Below are 19,030 nucleotides of genomic sequence, written 5' to 3'. Positions count from 1 at the left end.
CATACATTTGCCTCCTTTTTATCCGCCCTCCAACAATGATGATCTCGGGCAGCGCCGGCTTAAAAATAGCCAGCGTGATGCATACAGAGACACCCAGCTAAGGCATACAAAACAAGTGCATAATCCATAGTACTCTCAAACACACGTTTACACGTTTACAGTCATGAGTCTAAAGTAATAAAAGATCAATTCGATAGTAAGACAGTCTTAATTACTTATCTATGTAAACATGCCTTATTAATAATAATTGAAGCATTTACAGAGTAGAGACAGCCCTCTAACCAGCGGACGCCAGAATGGTTTCTGACCTCTCGGACATGGGTGTATGATTGATTCCAATACTTGGGTATCAAACCAAAATTGCACTAATAATTAGCAGAGAAGACATCGGTTACCAATTCAAATTGTGTGTTTTTTTTTTTTAATATTTTCCGAAAAAAGTTGAAAAATACAAAATTTTTCAGAAAAGTTTCATCAACTCTAAGTGATGGTAAAGAACAACATCTTGAAATTTCAATCAATATTCAATAAAGTTCAGTTACTGTAGAGTGAAATTTGACGATATTATACAATTCAGTAATTGCTTGTAGCTATCGCCAGTTTCTAGATGGTAATCAATTCTGATAATATGCTAACACCTAAATCAGTTTGTTACTTGTAAATAGTTTGTGTATACTCTTTAATGCAGGTTTATAAGAATTGAGTACTTGAAATTGTAAGCTATATTTTAAAAGTCATCTCTATTTAGTTGTTTGTAGCTCTCAGATAGAAGAACTTTAGACATTAAAATATAACACAAGATGCCTCCAAAATTTGATCCAAGTGAAGTTAAATACTTATATTTAAGAGCTGTCGGTGGTGAAGTTGGTGCTTCTGCTGCTTTAGCTCCAAAGATTGGTCCATTAGGTCTATCTCCAAAGAAGGTTGGTGAAGATATTGCCAAGGCTACCAAGGACTTCAAAGGTATCAAGGTCACCGTTCAATTAAAGATCCAAAACAGACAAGCCACCGCTTCTGTTGTTCCATCTGCTTCCTCTTTAGTTATCACTGCTTTGAAGGAACCACCAAGAGACAGAAAGAAGGAAAAGAACGTCAAGCACTCTGGTAACTTACAATTAGATGACATCATCGAAGTTGCTAGGCAAATGAGAGAGAAATCTTTCGGTAAGAACTTAGCTTCTGTTACCAAGGAAATCTTAGGTACAGCTCAATCTGTTGGCTGTCGTGTTGACTACAAAAACCCTCATGATATCATCGAAGCTATTAACGCTGGTGAAATCGAAATTCCAGAAAACTAAATGTTATAAATACTACATAATTTTCAAATAATTTAATAAACTATTAATTTCAAACCTTGTAACCGAGTACAAAAACCTAAACTACGGATGAAGAATCGGTTATTTATGATGATTCTTTAAGAATCCTAAATTAAATTGATCTGACACTGTTAACCTCTTTATAAACCAGAATGATCCGTTACGCAAGGGATAATTGCAGTAAAAATAGCACCAATACCGTCATGGGCGGCATTAAGATAGATTAACGCCATACATAATATATATTCACATGTGGAAGGGGAGTAACATATAGTTGTGAAAAGACATAAATGGTTTCAAGATACCACTTTCTTTCGATTTCATCTTGAAAAATGAACAAGGTTGAGTCATCTCCTGCATTACTTTTTTTATAAGCATCATCAGAAAATAAATAGTGAATTGTAACCGGCAAATTCCCAATAAGTCAATTCATCAATATTCTTAAATATACTATGTAATAATATTAAGAATATTTGATCTCAGCTTTATGTGATTAGAAATTTAACGCCATGATTAATATTAAAAAGTGCGGAACTGAAATTATAATCAATTGTTAATGAAAAACGAAATAGGAATATAATTATAAAAGCATAAATAAATGCATTCTGAGAATATACAGTAAACTAGAAGGCACCAATGTCAAAATATAAATGGAAGGACTTGATATTGTTAACTTCAAAGACTGATGCATATTCCTCTCCTCTGGCATGTTTGGCACATATAGACGTCAATGCATTCTTTGCGCAAGCAGAACAAATACGTTGTGGCTATACTAAAGATGATCCAGTTGTTTGTGTTCAATGGTCATCAATTATCGCAGTATCATATGCAGCAAGAAAATATAATATTAAAAGAATGGAAAACATAATGGAAGCCCTTAAAAAATCAGACAACAAAATTATCCCGATTCATACAGCAGTCTACAAGAAAGGTGAAGACTTCTGGCAATACCATGATGGTTATGGGAAATGGAATAAGGACCCTGACAAACAATTATCCCCAGAAAAATATAAAGTCTCTCTAAATCCTTATCGCAGGGAAGGGAGAAAGATATTCAAGTTAATGAAAGAATGGTGTGACTTAGTCGAGATCGCAAGTTCGGATGAAGGATTTCTTGACTTAAGTAGATTAGTTTTACAGAAACTTCTTTTCGATGAAGATATCACAAATTTCAATGACGATACAACTCAAAGCCGTACAATACAAGATATGTTTGTAAACGGTGATTATAATTTAGAAGACAACCTACCCCCTGTACCTAAATACCTGAAAAAGTTGAAATACGAAGGTATATTATATGCTGGAGATGAAGGTGATAATATAGAGGACTGGGATGATTTGTTTTTGTGCCTAGGTTCCATAATTATGAGTGAATTAAGAAATGAAATTGAAACAACTCTAGGTTACACAACTTCCTGTGGAATTGCAAGAACAAAAACTGTATGCAAACTTGCTTCCAATTTTAAGAAACCTAATGCACAAATTATAATTAGAAATAGTAAACTTGAACTATTTCTTGATAACGAAAATTATGAAATTACCAGCTTCTGGACCTTAGGAGGAAATTCTGGAAAAGACATTGTGAAAGTTCTACAACTACCCAGTAAAGGAAGTTTGAAGTATATAAGGGAGTCTTGGCCTACATCATCTAATGACCTTAAGACATATATCGATGTCAAAATTAAAGAAACCATTGAAAATGGTGAACCAACGGATATTGATACAACGAAAACAGCAATATTGGCATCGAAGCTTTTCGATCTTTGTAGAGGGATTTGGTTGACACCAATTAACACACGACCACTAGTTAAAAGCATGATGTCTAATAAGAATCTGAGAGGTAACTCATGCAATAGCATTGTTGATTGTATCCAATGGTTTGATATATTTTCTAGTGAACTGTTCGGTAGAGTTGAAGAGTTAAGTGAAGAATATAATAAAATATTTATACCGAAAACAGTATCGATATCTTTTATCACTAACAAATCAAAAAATATGACCAAATCGACTGCGTTGCAATGTAGAGGGACAAAAATTCAAGCAACAGATATATCTATCGCAACATCTAAACTGATAAATGCAGTTTATTCTCAATTCGACCCCAATGACAGTACTAGCTTTTTTCCTTTGAAGCAGCTTAGTACATCTATATCAAATTTTGAAATCATTGATAATAAGAAGACTGTAATCGATATGTTTGGTAAGCAAATACAAAAATCCACCATCATAGAATCCAGTTCAAAAGTTATTGAAACAAATAGTGACGGAAATAACCAAGCAGATGAAAACACTAAAAGTCATGAAACTTTTGAATGCGACATATGTAAAATTTCCTTTAATGAGCGTAAAGATTTTGTTGAACATAAGGATTTCCATATTGCTGAAAGACTTTCGGAAAGTATTAATGGCAGGAGTGAGGATTCATTATATTTATCAGTGGGGGAACGACGTCTTCTGTCGTCATCCAAAAATAAAGTAATTAAAAAAGAAGTTAAAAAGCCAAAGAAGATAGATAATAAAATATCAGGTTCACAAAATATACTCAATTTCTTTAAAAAGTGACACTTCCTTTAACTCATGGATGTTTACACATCGTAAGATTATTGTTTATTATGTATGAGAAGATTGGTATCTATATAATCAGTATTCTTTATTCAAGTTGAAATTGCTCAATTTTATAGAAAGTTACAGTAGCATTAATCATTCCTACCCTCTATCTCTTTTACATCTATAAATTAAGTAAAAGTATTCTATTATATTATGTGACGATTGGAAAGTTAACTATTATATTATATTTTATTACATTCTTTCTACTGGGGTTAAACCTAATAAACGCATACCGTTATATAAGGTTTGTCTGGCAGATGCGTAAAGAGCTAGACGAGCAGTAGCTAATTCTTCAGTTTGGCCAGCAACCCATAAAACATCATAACAAGATGATACTTGATGAGTTAACTTGAACAAGTAAGTAACAATTGTAGCAGGTTCATGTGTCTTTAAAGCGTTTCTCAAAACATCTGGATATTGAGCTAACAACCTGATTAATAATACAGCAGCTGGTTCAGTTAATAAAGATAAATCAGCGTTGGCCCATTTTTCTGGAGTAATTTCTGAAGCATTTCTTTCGACTGATCTCAATCTAGAGTGGGCATATTGTAAGTATGGACCAGTGTCACCTTCAAATGATAACATTCTTTCCCATTTAAATTCATAATTGTTAATACGTTTAGACTGCATATCTTGGATCATAACGGCAGAAATACCAATTAAATCAGCAACTTCCTCTGGGTTTTGAATTTGAGCATATTTGACTTCATTTTTCTTCATAACTTCATGCATTTTTTCTTTTGTTTCTTCTAAAATGTTATCCAAGAATACAACAGTACCTTTTCTAGTAGACATACCTTGAACCATACCGAAATTAATGTGACTTAATCTGTCAGACCATCCGAAGCCCATTTGTTTCAAGATTTCAAATAATTGAGCTAAATGTAAATCTTGTTGAACGGCAACAACATAGATCATCTTATCGAAATGGTATTTTTCGTAACGGTCCATAGCAGCACCAATATCTCTGGTCATGTATAAGGTGGCACCGTTAGATTTTTTAACGATGGTCTTGCCTAATTTCTTGTTAAATTTAGTTAAATCAACTAACAAAGCACCTCTATCCTCGTGGGTCAAGTTCTTGTCATTTAAAATTTTAATAGCCTCGTCCAGTCTTTCCTTTGAAACTTGAGATTCACCAGAGTAGACATCATATTGAATATTTAGACGAGCATAAGTTTCGATGTACTTTTCAATAGATAGTTCACGGAATCTTTTCCAGATCTTAAGGGCTTCTTCATCACCATCTTCCATTCTCTTGAAGAACTCAGCGGCCCTGCCATTGCTGGATTCTTCTTCTGGTAATGAATCACCTTCTTTTTCGATGTCTTTGTTTACTTTAACATAGACATCAAATAAATGATGAATTGGATCTTTTGATAAAGATTCTTCATTACCGTATTTTTCAAAACCAACAGCTAGTAAACCAAATTGTTTACCCCAATCACCTAAGTAGTTTAATCTGACAACATTCCAACCTAATTTTTCGTATAAGTTAGAAATGAAACCACCGATAATGGTGGATCTTAAATGACCAGCGTGGAATGGCTTGGCAATGTTTGGAGAGGAGAAGTCAAAAACAACTGTTTTTTTTTGTTCCATTTTGTAAGAACCATAATCATCACCTCTCTCTAAAATGTCAGGGATAACAATGTTAAATAGAGCACTAGGCTTGAAGAAAAATTGTAAAAATGGACCATTGGCTTCAACCTTGTCAATGTAGTCACCGACAGGGAATTTTTCAGCCCATTCAGTAGCTAAATCCTTTGGATTGCTGCCTTTAATTCTCAATCTTGGAACTGGGATCAATAAATCACCTCTTTCTGGAGTGTTAGTCCATTCCAAAGCTTCGAAAATCAATTTAGTATCAACACCTGAGATTTTAGATAATTCTTGAGAGATGTAGTTTCTCATTAAATCAACTACATTGACATCTGGGTTAGAACCTTCAACAACGGCTGGAAGAGCTAAAGATAGTTTTGTTAATTGCTGAGAAATATGTTCAGTAGACATCTTGTATTTTTCACTTGCTTCTCTTTTGATTTCAGGTTTATGTAATTTCTTGTTGCTATAAAATCGAATACTGGTAGGATTTTTATCAATATGCAAATAATTTAGATCGAAATTATAATTAAAACGATTGGCTAGAAAGTTACTTAACCTTTTATTTTTACAAACTGAGGTGAAAGAATTTATATTATGTAGAAGAGTAGAAGAACAACTCTTAATCATGAATTTAATAAAAGTTGATTACATTTAATATATAGGTATGGCATTTACTAAATAACCAAAACAATATATATTTATATGAATTCTAACGTGTGAAAGCAGATCAGAAATTACTTCAACTTAGTATAATAATGTGAACAATAGAGAATATCCAATCTAGGATTTTAGAACCTCTCTTCTTAGCAAAATAATTAGAATTAACTCTTAATGTAAAAGCAAAGCATTGATTGATATTATTTCATTGATGAGATGAATTGCATCTTAAAAAAATTTTTATTTCGACGCATTTCTCCAGTATTAAATATTCGATAATTTGGAAGGATACACAAGTCATCGAATACGACGTAGTGGAGTGAACAACGACCTGTGAGTTAAGATGTCTGACTGGATGGATACATAAGGCCATTAGATGTTGAATATATATGTGTGTGACACTAATAACTGAAACCATGAGCTCTGAGTCATATTCAATGTTTTTTTGTTATCTTTTGGCTTAGTAATCGTGTATTAATTAATTTTGTAATTTAGCTAAATAACTGTTATGCAATTCTACATAAGTGATTATTGGTGGAGTTAATAAAGACGGGAATATCTTCATATGAATGTATTCTGAATATGAGCTGTAATGAATGTGTACATGCTACCCAACTTTACAGAACGAGTGACATATACTCAGTATGACATTCTGTTCACTTAAAACAAAATAAATATATAAGTTAGGCATTTCTTTATGAGTGATCAAGTAAATGTACTTCATTCATCGGATAGCTTGACAGCAGCGACAGCATTTACAAGTTCTTCATCATCATGTTCCGAAATAAATATAACCTCAAGCATACCCAATCCCTTGACTTTTTTGTTGTTAATTTCGATATTGAAATCTTCATCCCCTGCGTATTGATATATGTATGGTTTTGTACCGGCAACACCGGAAACGATGTTCTTCACAAATTGTGGAATTTCATTCATAACATCGATTCTTTCAATCAAGTTTGTTAAATTAACGTTTACCACAGCAATTTCTTGCTCTTTCAATGTACCATTATTCTCGCCGTACATCTTCTTTACTTGATCGTCACTTAAGTCCGCTGAAATACCATTGAATGTACACTTGATTGCTTTTGGAACAGGCCAGCCAATAGAATCTACGGTGGAATCGATATGTTCGAAGTTGTTATTTGTGGCTACCGACAGAATCTTTTCACTATCTGTTACAATACCAATTGAAACTTTTGTATTTGCGTAAGACTTTGGGGTTATAAACTCAATTAAAATGACAGAATATTCATCCGATTGAAAATTAATAAAATTCCAAGCTTTAGCAGCATGATGAGGTTTCATACCTTGGAAAGCAAGAACAAACATGGACAGTGCAGGTTTTTCTTCAGTAAACTTTATTGTCTTTTCAATGAACGATTTCAATTGTTGTTCTTCTTCTCCCTCTTTTTGATTTCCTTGTTCTTCCCTTGGCTCCTCATATTTTATATTGATTGTACCTACAAGTTTATTTCTTGGCCAGAATATATGTCTAATTTTACCCCAAGGTTCTTCAACATTATCACCAAAATATGTATTTGGATCATTACCCAGTTTGCAACCGTCTGTGACTCTAGTGAAAAATAAATCTAAGCTCACAATTTCGTTCACATTTGCTACAACATGGAATTGGTTTCCATCTTCATTCAATTCGATCTTTAAATTATCAGCATAAAAATTGGTTCCATCGATTCTAAAATTCTCCAACTTTGTCGAGGTCCAAACATTGAAATTCTTAACATCATTTGAATCAACAATTCTACAATTAAATTGAGCAGTTTGATGAAGACCAACAATATTGGAATGTATAACTTGCGCCAGTCCGATGATGCCTGTATTTAAATCATTTACGTAAAAGGTCGATGTTTCAACATTAGTATAATCAGGACATAGCCATTTCAAATCATCACTAGTAGCAGTATTGAATGGATTGATCTGTTGTTCATTTACTTTATCTGCCGCTGAGTGAATAAATTCCTTACCATACTCAGGCTCAGCCAACCCAGTAACCGCAGAGATACCACCTTGAATCCACTTCAACATTATATTAACGGATAGTGATGCGTGCTTCTAGAATGAACTAATGTAGAACATGGACAAAATAGAGTAACGATATATAATCCCGTCCCTATTTATACACTCCTATATATATAACAGGCATGCATGTATTTCTGGATTAAAGTTTGTAATTTAATGGCTGGAATAGCTCTCTGGTGAGAAGGCTTACCGGACCTTCTCCTTTAAAGCTTCGCGTTTCTTATCTGCGTCAAAATAATTAGCGGGCATAGTTAGTGAAGGGCCCTCCACCCCTTCTTCCGCCCCCAAATTAAACCTTCTGGACCATGACCAAGCAAGAACTATGAATAATGGACAATGAATACCGAACCTTTTTGTAATAGACAGATCATCAATGATATAAGAAGTCACTAGAGTGTATGCCAGAATATTGTAAGATCTGTCTGTGTGTATGTGCATCGAGAGATCGACGTCTTTATGTCTTGGCATCGGCTGCTTGAGCTCCTGTGTACAAGGTGGATCGCTCATTGATGTAGATGGGGTATATCGTACATGAAAAGAAGATCTGATTGCAGTTTGGATGTAGAATCCTATAAGTCATTGTGACGAACGTTCTTGCTATTTGCAGATGTATATATACCTATTCATCGAGGGAGGTGTTTGGCGGTACTTCTTGTTCTTTTATTCACATACCAGCAAGATAGTTATATCTGGGTAATCAAGGTAGTTTCAGTTTACCCGGCTATAGTGGTTTTTTCCAGAATTGAAACATAAGAGCCATACATAATATACACTTTAATATAAATATTTATCTCACACTCTCTACATAAAACTGTATAAATTGACTAGCTTCATGAACCAATTACCTGACACTGCTGTCTCCAGAGTTCACAACAGGCTGTGCATTTAACTAGAATTGGTTTTCTTGGTCTCACGAATTTCACTGTTGACACATTACTCAGTTTTCACAAGGAAGATACTTTCTCATTTGGCTAATGTCATATATATTGGTCACGAAAAAAATAGTGTCTTCTCTGATAAGAGCACATGTCATTACTAGGTCATACATAACTCCTTCCCTAGACCATCTAAACGAAAAGGATGGACTACCGGGTCTATATTCGTCGCAAGGTTTGCGCAATGCTTGGTATGAGAGAGTTCAACATCATACCGATGAATTAAACAAATTCGTTGATGAGAATACTGATGAAAGGCCAATATTACAATTAATTAATGATCATAGTAAATCATTCACCAAAAGAAATCTGGTTAAAAATGCCGCTATGATTCATAATCTAACTTTTGCTAATAATTCATTAACTGCCTCCAATGTAAATTTTGATTATCAACTACCATTAGCAAATAAAAAGACAACATTGATCAAGGACTCTGTGGATATTAAATTGAATTACAAAAACGAGCCTGATAAAATTACTTATAAGAAGTTATATCCAGCTATCTTATCCTCCTTTGGTTCCATGGTTGAATTCAGAACTTTACTGTTGAATTCAAATCTAGGCATTTCAGGTGATGGTTTTACATGGCTAGTCGCAAGAAAACATCAAGCATATGATTACTCAATGGAATCATCCAACTATTCAGAAGTGAAATTCGATAGGCTATTTGTTGTGAATACATATAATGCAGGAACTCCTTTTAATTTTAATAAATCAAATCAAATGACTGAATTGAAATTATTTCAAGAAAAAGAATTAAAGACTCAACAAACTGAAGAACAAATAGAGGAACTTGCAAAAAAAGATGAAAACAAAGAAAAAGATATCAATGATGTTCTTGAAGCTCATTCTTATGATAAGAATGTTTCATATATTCCGCTATTAGCAATTGATGCTTCTCCAAAATGTTGGTTACATGACTATGGTGTTTTTGGCAAAGAACAATATTTGAACAATGTTTGGGAGTCAATAAATTGGGATGTTGTAGAATCAAGAATGCCAGAATTATCACAGCAATATAAAGTTGTCATATAAATGTTTCTCAATGAATTATAACATGTAAATATTTTAACGTCCTCTTCAACATACGTATAATTTTATTAATGAAATTATGTAATTAAATACAGCAATGTATAAAAATGTAAATATACACTGGTTTTAGTGCCGAATGATTTATTTAAAACAGCTAACACAGTAAATTTTTCAAAACGATGAATTAATTAACAAATGGAACATTTTTAAGATTATGCGTACAGGATTAAATAGAAAATTATGCAATATGAGGAAAATTACTTTCTTGATACTTTTAAACTCTTTACTCTTCTTAAGAATGTGTTACCAGATGATTCTTTCTTGGCGTTATCATCGAATGTAATACCCTTACTCGTTTTATCACTTGAACGGCTCAAATAAATATCGTCATCATTAAGACTACTATTGTTGGTCGTACTAGATGTTCCGTGCCTATGACTGATTTCTGTATTACTTCTTCCGATATTAAATCGTTGAGATAATGATTTATGTCTTTGTACTCCACGTGATTGATGTGCATGCTGTATAACATCATCTCTAATAGCGGTCTTAGATGCAGGGGCTCCGTCCAAGAAAGTGGTGGAACCAAGTCCAATGGTGGTTGGGCCCGAAACTTTAGATGTTAGCGTTTTTGGATCAAATTGGCTAACATCTGAGTGGTTCTTAATTGCATCTAATGTACTGGAACTATTACTTGGTAGAGAACCCATATAAACAGATCTCCTATAGTCAACATTACCTTTTGACCTAGCCATACCATTATTATCATCAGCGTATTCATCTCTTCCAAAGACTTCGTTTAATGTCGATGGTTTCGAAGAGGCACCACCGATAGTGCTGTTTGGACCATCAGCTGGGAAGGCCATTACAGGAGCAGCCTTCATGTTTTTATTTCTATGTGGGGTCACGGCATCAAAGGGTCCATCATGATGAAACGAGCCACCAAACAAGCCAGTTACGTCCAATTTATCAATGGAATCGACATTCTTAGGTATAACCACCTTATTCTTTCTTTTGCTCTTAGAAGACGAAGATTTCGAGCTATGATGACGGTATCTACTATCTCTACTATCGTCCCTGCTACGTTCCCTATCACTTTCTCTTTTTTGATCACTATCTGGATAATAACTACGACGATGAGGATTGCCCGAGCTACTATGACCATGACTAGAGTTGCTACGGTGAGATCTATGTTCTTTTTCTCTTGGGTATTGAGAACGTGATGTTTTGGTCCCTGCTGCCTCTTCGTAAGAAGGTGGAGCAAAATTGCCAGGACTACTTTTTTTTCTATAACCTTGTGATTCAGATTGTCTGTTCACGTTTGATGTCTCCATGTATGATTGTCTTAACCTATCTTTTTCCTCTCTTGCAGTTGGATAATTTCTAGTACTATCACTTCTCACAGAAGCATTTCTGTTATCTGAAGTTTGAGATATACTACTTTCAGTAGAAAAAGTTTTTCCCTCACCTGCTACATCACCTAAAAATGGGTTGTTACTTGCAATTGGTGTAGGGCTGGTGGATAGTCTAGTCACCACTGGTGAATGAGCCCTCCCGTTGTGTGCATAAACATCATCTTCTGGCCCTTCTTCCTCTACTGAATCAACGAAACTGAAATTTGAATTATGTCTCGAACCACTGTTGGATAGATACGGTGGACTCTGGACACCATTATTCTTTGTCCATTCCATGAATTGTTTGTCATTGTTGTACTCTTGTAAACTACTGTCATTCAAAGCATTTCTGAAGGGATTTGTTGAAGAAAATGGGCGCCTATTACTCCGTTGACTATCGTTTCTATTAATCATATGGAATTATGTACTTATAATTATGTAGTGTTACCGGTTCCCAAGTCAAACACAAGCTAAAAATAAAATGATTTCTTTCACACACACAGATATATATATATGAGATAATCGAAATATGAACAATCTCCTACACGTTAATGAATTGTTAAAATAATAAAGATAACTTATTGATCAAGCACTATTTGCCATTATTATTTTCTATTATTACATTACTATTATGATAAAGTGAAAAGTAGGTTCATAGTGGTCCATTACATTAACCAAAATAAAACTGCAATTGATGAAAAATGATCAATATGGAAGTGAAAATTTCCTAATGGGGAAATTTAAAAAGAAACTCCAACCGAGACCTGGACGCACCGGAGGCCGCTCTTCCAGTTCTCAAAGACAGAGCGACGGGAATGTAGTAGAGAGGGTAAGAAATTACGTTGGAAATGATAACTATTCGCATAGCCATTGAACGATCCATCTGCTACTTTATAAATAGATACAGGTAGCTATAAGTGTACGTATGCGTAAGCATACGTACACTTATTTTATATCTTTGCTTTGGTGTCATGGCATTGGGTTACTAACCTCGAACCAATGCCATGAAACCTGGGCCAGGCCAGATTTGGTTATTCTTGGTGGGACTGACAATGGAGGGAAAGCATGTTGACCTTGGTTATTTTGGCTATTCAAAATTAAAGATATATATATTTTATAATTTATATTTCCAGTATATGTATAATCGTAAGTCTATATGTGTACATTATGCGGGTTTCACAGTTAGGATTTATCAGTTTAATGGAAATAGTAGAGGAGGTTGTAATATAAGCATCACTATGTTGATTTTCTCTTTCGTTCCTAATCAATTTTCTACATAATTTGTTTTTGTCAAGTTTTCTTGAATACGTCTGTGCATGTTCACAAGATAATTGTCTGCACTGTCAACTTTGTTCATGGTTGGATCTTCTACTATTATTGATGTAAACACTTTGCTGTAGTATTGATCCACATTTGGTCTTAATAAAATAACCGGAATTATTGATTTATTAGTTGTTTGTGTCCAATTCTTTACGGTATTGTTAGCCTTTTTATTGATGTGAGTAGATATCTTTGGTAAAGAATTACTACATAACGTGATTTGGTTATATGCGGTATTGGCACCAACATCTAATAAATCTTCTAATAAAAGTTTATTAGTATTCTCATTAAACCATAAATAACATGTTTCACCATTAAAGATTAGATAGCATCCACCATCGGTGAATTGCATATAAGCATCTTTGACTGTAACGTTATCGATTGAACTTTGTTTTATCATTAATAATTGATAATGGGCATCATAGAATGTTAAGTCGGTATCCTCCAATAAAACATGCGTTGGTATTATTTGAGGGTATAATTTATAGGAAAATTGTGCTCTATTAAACATGTAATATTTGAATAAGTCATATACACGTTGATTATCACGTGTACTTTGTGCGTTTGGTTTCATTAATTCCGATTTCTGGAAAGATAGCATATAAGTTGGTAATGTTTTTAAAGTATCAGGTAGGACTAATTGAGAAGAAGAATTGCCACTAACCAATGCTCTGTATTGAGTTAATATATCGACCATTTTATCGTCGATTGATTGTCTTACCTTAGCAAAATCAGCATCACCTAGTGCATTCAAGATATCTTTAACCATTATTCTTAAAATAACTTGTTGGTTTAAGAATTTAAATATTTCACGAATATTACCTGAGACAGCACCACTGGTGTTGATTGAACGTACTCTTCTATCACCATCAATGTTGGTATATAACAAGGCAGCCTGAAAACTCATATCAGTCCCTTCTTTCAATTTTTCAACATATTTTAATAGAACATCAATGGTTGTATTGGATGTTAAAACAGGTATTATTGGATCACGGTCAGAACCTTCACTAGCACCCATGTAATATTGGTAAACTGCTAGACCAGATGAACAACGGATTTTTAGTAAAGCTTGGTAACCAGTAATACTTGCTATATTTTCTGTCATATCATTGACAAGAGTAAATTCATCCTTTTCATGAATAAAATGCGGATAGTATTTTAGGTTACCAGATGTCATATATACAGGGTGTGCGACAGTAGCCATGTCAACAAAACCGGCACTTGTGACGTATAAATCTAACGAGATATAACTGGATAACATTTCACGAGCTAACTTACTATAGAAGTCATTGTCACATTTTAAGTGACGCTTCATGTTGTCGTCTTTTCTTAAGGATAAATTACCGTTACCAATAGTTGGTAACGAATTCAATGTACAGACGATCTTCCCACCTTGACCATTTGTCACAGTGTCTAAGGCTAACTTCGCAGCTTCTAAAGCTGAACCATAGCAGACATGTGGAACATGTGAGAATTTATCCATAGTAATATATTGGGAAATTTTTCTTAAAGTATCGTTGATAGTTTTAGTAGAATCATTTGGTCTAACAAATAAACCCTCGTAGAATGGTAAAAACACATCATTAATTTCGGTAATGACATATTCTTGTGCAGATGCTAATTCTGGAGATAAATTATAGAATTTCAATTTTGAATCGTAAGAGATAATAGCAACTTTACACTTTGGTTGAAAATCGCCGATATATTCGATAGCTGAACGAACACCTTCAACAGCAGCAAGCGAGCTACCATTTTCATTAGCAATCAATGAAACATCAATTAAGAAAACATAGTGCAATGGCAAAGGAGCTTCGCCAGCTTTGCAGTTATAAATATCAGGGACAGCAAAATCAACACAGCCTTTATACAAATCTGGTCTAGCTCCCATGTCAGATCTATTTCCATCTGGACCAAGAGGAGCAAAATGTTCGTTTGATAATTTTGTTCTCATTTTACAGATATTACATACAACCGAGGAATCGTAGGTAAATTGGAAAGAGGGGTTAACGTACGCACGACAACGGTTACAACGCAATGGACCCGACTCCTGAGTGGATTCTACCAATGGTATGTTTTCATTAGGGATTAATTTTGCGAACGGTTGGATCGTTAAACCTAATGGCAATTTAGTTGCGGATCTAAAATGTTCATTCTTTGGAATATTGTACATAGTTAAGGCCAATAGACGAGGGTCGCAACTACCTTGGTCATTGCAGTAATATTGAGTAGTTGAAAGAGGAGGGATCGAGTTATCTTTGGTGTTAAAAGATTTAGTTAGGTATTCTAACTGATCTTCCCATCTTTGTTTTGCGATAATATGAGACATAGACTGTATAGGTAAATTGTTCGGGGAATGGAAAGCATAGCTACCTTGGTTAATGACTTCATTTACAGAAGGTGTGCTCAATGGGCTGTCGAAATGCTTTGGTGTGAATACTCTCCCTGATTGTGGGTTTTCAAAGCCATTAACAGAATTCATTTCTTGAGCGACTACACTAGAACCTTGATTCTGATAGCCTACATTGCCACCTTGAAAGTTCATTTGATTAGGATTTGATGATGCAACGTCTCCATAAATACCATTATCATATACAGAATTTAAATCTTGGGTAACAGGAGGAAGTTGATTTTTACTGATATTACTTACAGATAAATTATGGAAAGCTCTATGAGGTCTTTTCCCTTTCTTTAGAAAAAGGTTCCTAACACCATTTTCAACACTTTGCATATTGTTTTGTGAATTAAAATTCTCGTTCTGCATATCGATCGTCAATTTGAAACTGTGAAGAATATCGATGAAGGAATGCTTTTGTTTTTAGCTATATCTTGTTTTTCAATCCAATTCAATTAACACTAAAACAATTCAGTGCTTTTTAATCCAATTTAAAATTAATAAAATATATAATATTGATATAAATATAAATTAAAATAAACACTTGATCTGTTTTTAATAAACTCAAATCAATTTTCCCGTAACAAAATCAATATATATAAGTTTATAATTGATATATATTTGTTAACAGTATTGCAAAATTTATTGATATCATTTATTTATAATATCAACATAATGAAGAAAAAGAAAATTCGAAATTTAAAAAACTTTAAGAGCACGTAAGCGAATGGAACTTTTCAAAATGGAATGAAAACACACATATATTGTAAAAGAGACAGAGATAAAGGGACAACGAATATTGAAACGATAATATAATGAAAGATACGTTTCAGTATGTTTAACGAGTGAAGTACGAGAATTGATGATTGTTTGTATTTGTGTTGTATGTAACTTAAGAGTAAGAGAATGAGAAGTTCTCACATGCTTTGGATAACAATTGGTACTTACTTCAGTGCCTCAGATTCTTCGTTTAATGTTTTGTATGTGTGCACGTATACGTATCAGATATAAAATACTAGATGAGATGAGATAATCGTAATTCCGAATAAAATAGCTATACAAGCAAGATGCATATTTTACTCATTCAATCATAGCTTCATTTCTCTCTCATACTCTCTCTCTCTCTCTGTTCATTAATTTTCTATTCTTCAATCAATCAATGTATACAACAAAACATAACAAGAAAATAGAGCAATAGTCCATTAATCGAAAAAGAAACTCTGCAACGACGGACATATCTTAGTAGAAAAAAATTTTAATTACTAAAAGTTTTACTTAGACAACTACCATATCTTTCTTAGCATGTGGTAATTAGATAAACTAAACTATTCGACCATTACAATGTATATTTAACTTGTTTATAAAACAATAGAACACCTTGGCGTTCATTGAAAGAAAGAAGAGATGTCATGCCCTTACTTACTGAAAAAAATTTTCATGCTACTTAAACTATCTCGTTATTTTTTACCATTATTTGAGTTTTATGCTAGCGTTTTTACTTGACGACACTGTTAAAAACGTGAAAACAATGGTCTAAAACATCATGTAAGAGCTCAGAGATAGATGTATGTTCCCTCTAGATATTAACAGCTTGTAACAGTGTTTTCATTCTAAGTATAGTGCGTTATTTAGTTTTGATTTTAAAATCATGGATGAGAGAGGTGGCATTGAAGATGTTTATATTTGTGTTATTGTACACAAGGCGAAAAACGAAACAGGGAATGTTATTAAATGAAGGCTAGGATGTTTGTTCATTTTTTATTATTTATTCTCTCCTATGTCTATATATTTATTGTATATACTCTAAAATGCCCACGATATAACAATTAATGTTATGAAGCATGTCAAGAATGTTAAGTTCAATGGGTTTTTGAATATGTTTGAATTTGTATTTGAGTTCATGTTTTTGTTCAACACAGCTATTTTATTTGCTATTGCAGATGCTGTGTATGTCGTGGCCGTTCCATTTAGGCCGGATCTTACCGGTATACTTACAAACTGTGATTGTGACGTCTTAACCGTAGAGCTTGTTATTCTGTCTGTTGTAAAATAGGATCTCATGGAAGATACTAAACCATTTGATGTTAAAATAGCTGTGAATTCAATTGGATATGTGCTTAATTCATCGTGGACATCCCGTATCAGTGTCAATCTTGATGTTGCAGTTATGTTATACGACGTTGCGAATGGAATGGTACCAGATTGTATGGAACCGAAGGTCTCTGATTTAGTTGACGTGGTTACTGTGGAATTTCCGGAGTGACTCGTTGTTTTCTTTACACTAGTAGAAATATGAGTCTCGTTGTCACTGGAATTTGATGATATAGAATTTATTGCAGAAGTGTCATCTTCTTTAACTGCCTTAGCAATTGCAACAGATCTCCCCTCATTGTCTATAGCTAAATATATATTCTTCAAAAATGGACCACCTAAGATATTAAATCCAATGTCAGTGTTTGGATAAACCGCTAATGCACATGCATCTTCAGAACTTTCACTGAACTTGATTGGTTCTCCAGTGGTGGAATTGATCACCCTTGATAAGAAGTCATTCAATGATACTGGAATTGTTAGGCCTTGGAAGTTGAAATTCAAATTGACGTTCATCTCTGCTAAGGAACACTCAACAATCCAACTACCAAACTCTTCTACATATGCTGCATTTAGTTGGGTAGCAATTTGTATCACTGTATTTAGAGGCAGTCTTGCGTTTGTGTATCTTGAATCCAGTAACACTGGTTCTAGGAAATTGGTTGTAGTAAGATTTAACTGTGTACCGCTAGAGTTTTCTATATATATGGGACCCATGGGTATTATGGGTAGACCATAGGTAACTGCTTCTGTCACATTGTTTAGTAAAGCTGGTAACATGTCAAACTGAACTAAACGTCCTTCGTAATAACGTTGATCAACGGCACCAAGTACTAAGTTACCACAATAGTCGATGGTAGTAGAGTTTATGGAAGTCATATTTGTATAAGGCAATGTATCCCCTCCTAACCATAGGGAATATGATGGAGTATCGATGACCTCCGAATTTGATAAATAGGTCAAAAAGGAAAATGAGTCGTCAACAAAATCGAGTGATGCGCCAGATAAATCACTGGTGGTTGAACTAGCTAAACCAAGAGAACCGATAGTGAGGCCTTGGTAATCGATCGCATTTATAAAAGACAATGCAACTAAAGTTATTGAATCATCTGTAGTGTTCGTTGTGTATAATCCATCTGGAGATTTTAGCGATTCATTTAATTTTAATGGTTGTACTAAATTGCTACATGTGAGATCGTCTTTGTAAAAAGTACCGTTAAGAGATATTGAATCAATGAAGTCCAAACTAAATATCTGTCCGTCCTGCAGCAAAACAGATGAATTTGAAGTCTGATTGTTGAAACTAGATGTCACTACACAGGAGGAGGTTTCACATGTTGAATTTTTTGCGGGCAGCCAAATATATGGTTGTGCAATATCTACTCTTACATTCTCTTCTTGGGATGGGATACCGATTGAGATGTTAACATAATATAACGCTTTAGAATCTTTTCCAACGGCTAATGTTGGGAATGAGTTTACTGCTTCAGCTGATGTTGCAATAGATTTCGTAGTAGTAGCAGCATAGCTTGGGTGCACTATGGTTATAACAGATGCAAAAGTCAGTAATAACGACCTACTAACCATTTTATAATTATTTGTTCACCCTTTCTTACCAGTAGTTTGTTATCTCACTTAATG

General features: G+C 34.0%; 8 protein-coding genes across 8 annotated transcripts; 3 read left to right on the top strand and 5 right to left on the bottom strand.

Moving 5' to 3' along the window:
- Positions 1–800: 800 nt before the first annotated feature.
- On the top strand, positions 801–1,298 carry RPL12B (60S ribosomal protein uL11; the record flags this gene model as incomplete). The annotated part of the gene is made up of 1 exon (XM_003685677.1): positions 801–1,298. One exon carries the CDS (start codon positions 801–803, stop codon positions 1,296–1,298), a length of 498 nt encoding a protein of 165 aa, XP_003685725.1.
- Positions 1,299–1,952: 654 nt separating this feature from the next.
- On the top strand, positions 1,953–3,878 carry RAD30 (DNA-directed DNA polymerase eta; the record flags this gene model as incomplete). The annotated part of the gene is made up of 1 exon (XM_003685676.1): positions 1,953–3,878. One exon carries the CDS (start codon positions 1,953–1,955, stop codon positions 3,876–3,878), a length of 1,926 nt encoding a protein of 641 aa, XP_003685724.1.
- A 237-nt stretch (positions 3,879–4,115) lies between these two features.
- Positions 4,116–6,155, bottom strand: TPHA0E01970 (arginine--tRNA ligase; the record flags this gene model as incomplete). Its single annotated transcript, XM_003685675.1, has 1 exon — positions 4,116–6,155. One exon carries the CDS (start codon positions 6,153–6,155, stop codon positions 4,116–4,118), a length of 2,040 nt encoding a protein of 679 aa, XP_003685723.1.
- A 750-nt stretch (positions 6,156–6,905) lies between these two features.
- TPHA0E01960 (survival factor 1 family protein) lies at positions 6,906–8,231 on the bottom strand (the record flags this gene model as incomplete). The annotated part of the gene is made up of 1 exon (XM_003685674.1): positions 6,906–8,231. The coding sequence occupies one exon, from the start codon at positions 8,229–8,231 to the stop codon at positions 6,906–6,908; it is 1,326 nt and encodes a 441-aa protein (XP_003685722.1).
- Positions 8,232–9,199: 968 nt separating this feature from the next.
- On the top strand, positions 9,200–10,195 carry MRP1 (mitochondrial 37S ribosomal protein mS43; the record flags this gene model as incomplete). The annotated part of the gene is made up of 1 exon (XM_003685673.1): positions 9,200–10,195. The coding sequence occupies one exon, from the start codon at positions 9,200–9,202 to the stop codon at positions 10,193–10,195; it is 996 nt and encodes a 331-aa protein (XP_003685721.1).
- Positions 10,196–10,449: 254 nt separating this feature from the next.
- Positions 10,450–12,000, bottom strand: TPHA0E01940 (Pal1 family protein; the record flags this gene model as incomplete). The annotated part of the gene is made up of 1 exon (XM_003685672.1): positions 10,450–12,000. One exon carries the CDS (start codon positions 11,998–12,000, stop codon positions 10,450–10,452), a length of 1,551 nt encoding a protein of 516 aa, XP_003685720.1.
- An 850-nt stretch (positions 12,001–12,850) lies between these two features.
- SFB3 (Sfb3p) lies at positions 12,851–15,667 on the bottom strand (the record flags this gene model as incomplete). The annotated part of the gene is made up of 1 exon (XM_003685671.1): positions 12,851–15,667. One exon carries the CDS (start codon positions 15,665–15,667, stop codon positions 12,851–12,853), a length of 2,817 nt encoding a protein of 938 aa, XP_003685719.1.
- A 1,434-nt stretch (positions 15,668–17,101) lies between these two features.
- On the bottom strand, positions 17,102–18,976 carry YPS7 (putative aspartic endopeptidase; the record flags this gene model as incomplete). Its single annotated transcript, XM_003685670.1, has 1 exon — positions 17,102–18,976. The coding sequence occupies one exon, from the start codon at positions 18,974–18,976 to the stop codon at positions 17,102–17,104; it is 1,875 nt and encodes a 624-aa protein (XP_003685718.1).
- Positions 18,977–19,030: the final 54 nt, after the last annotated feature.

This window comes from Tetrapisispora phaffii, chromosome 5 (assembly GCF_000236905.1).
Source record: "Tetrapisispora phaffii CBS 4417 chromosome 5, complete genome".
Taxonomy (NCBI): Eukaryota; Fungi; Ascomycota; class Saccharomycetes; order Saccharomycetales; family Saccharomycetaceae; genus Tetrapisispora; species Tetrapisispora phaffii.
Note: the sequence above shows the minus strand (reverse complement) of the source record. Positions and strands in the feature narration are given on the sequence as shown.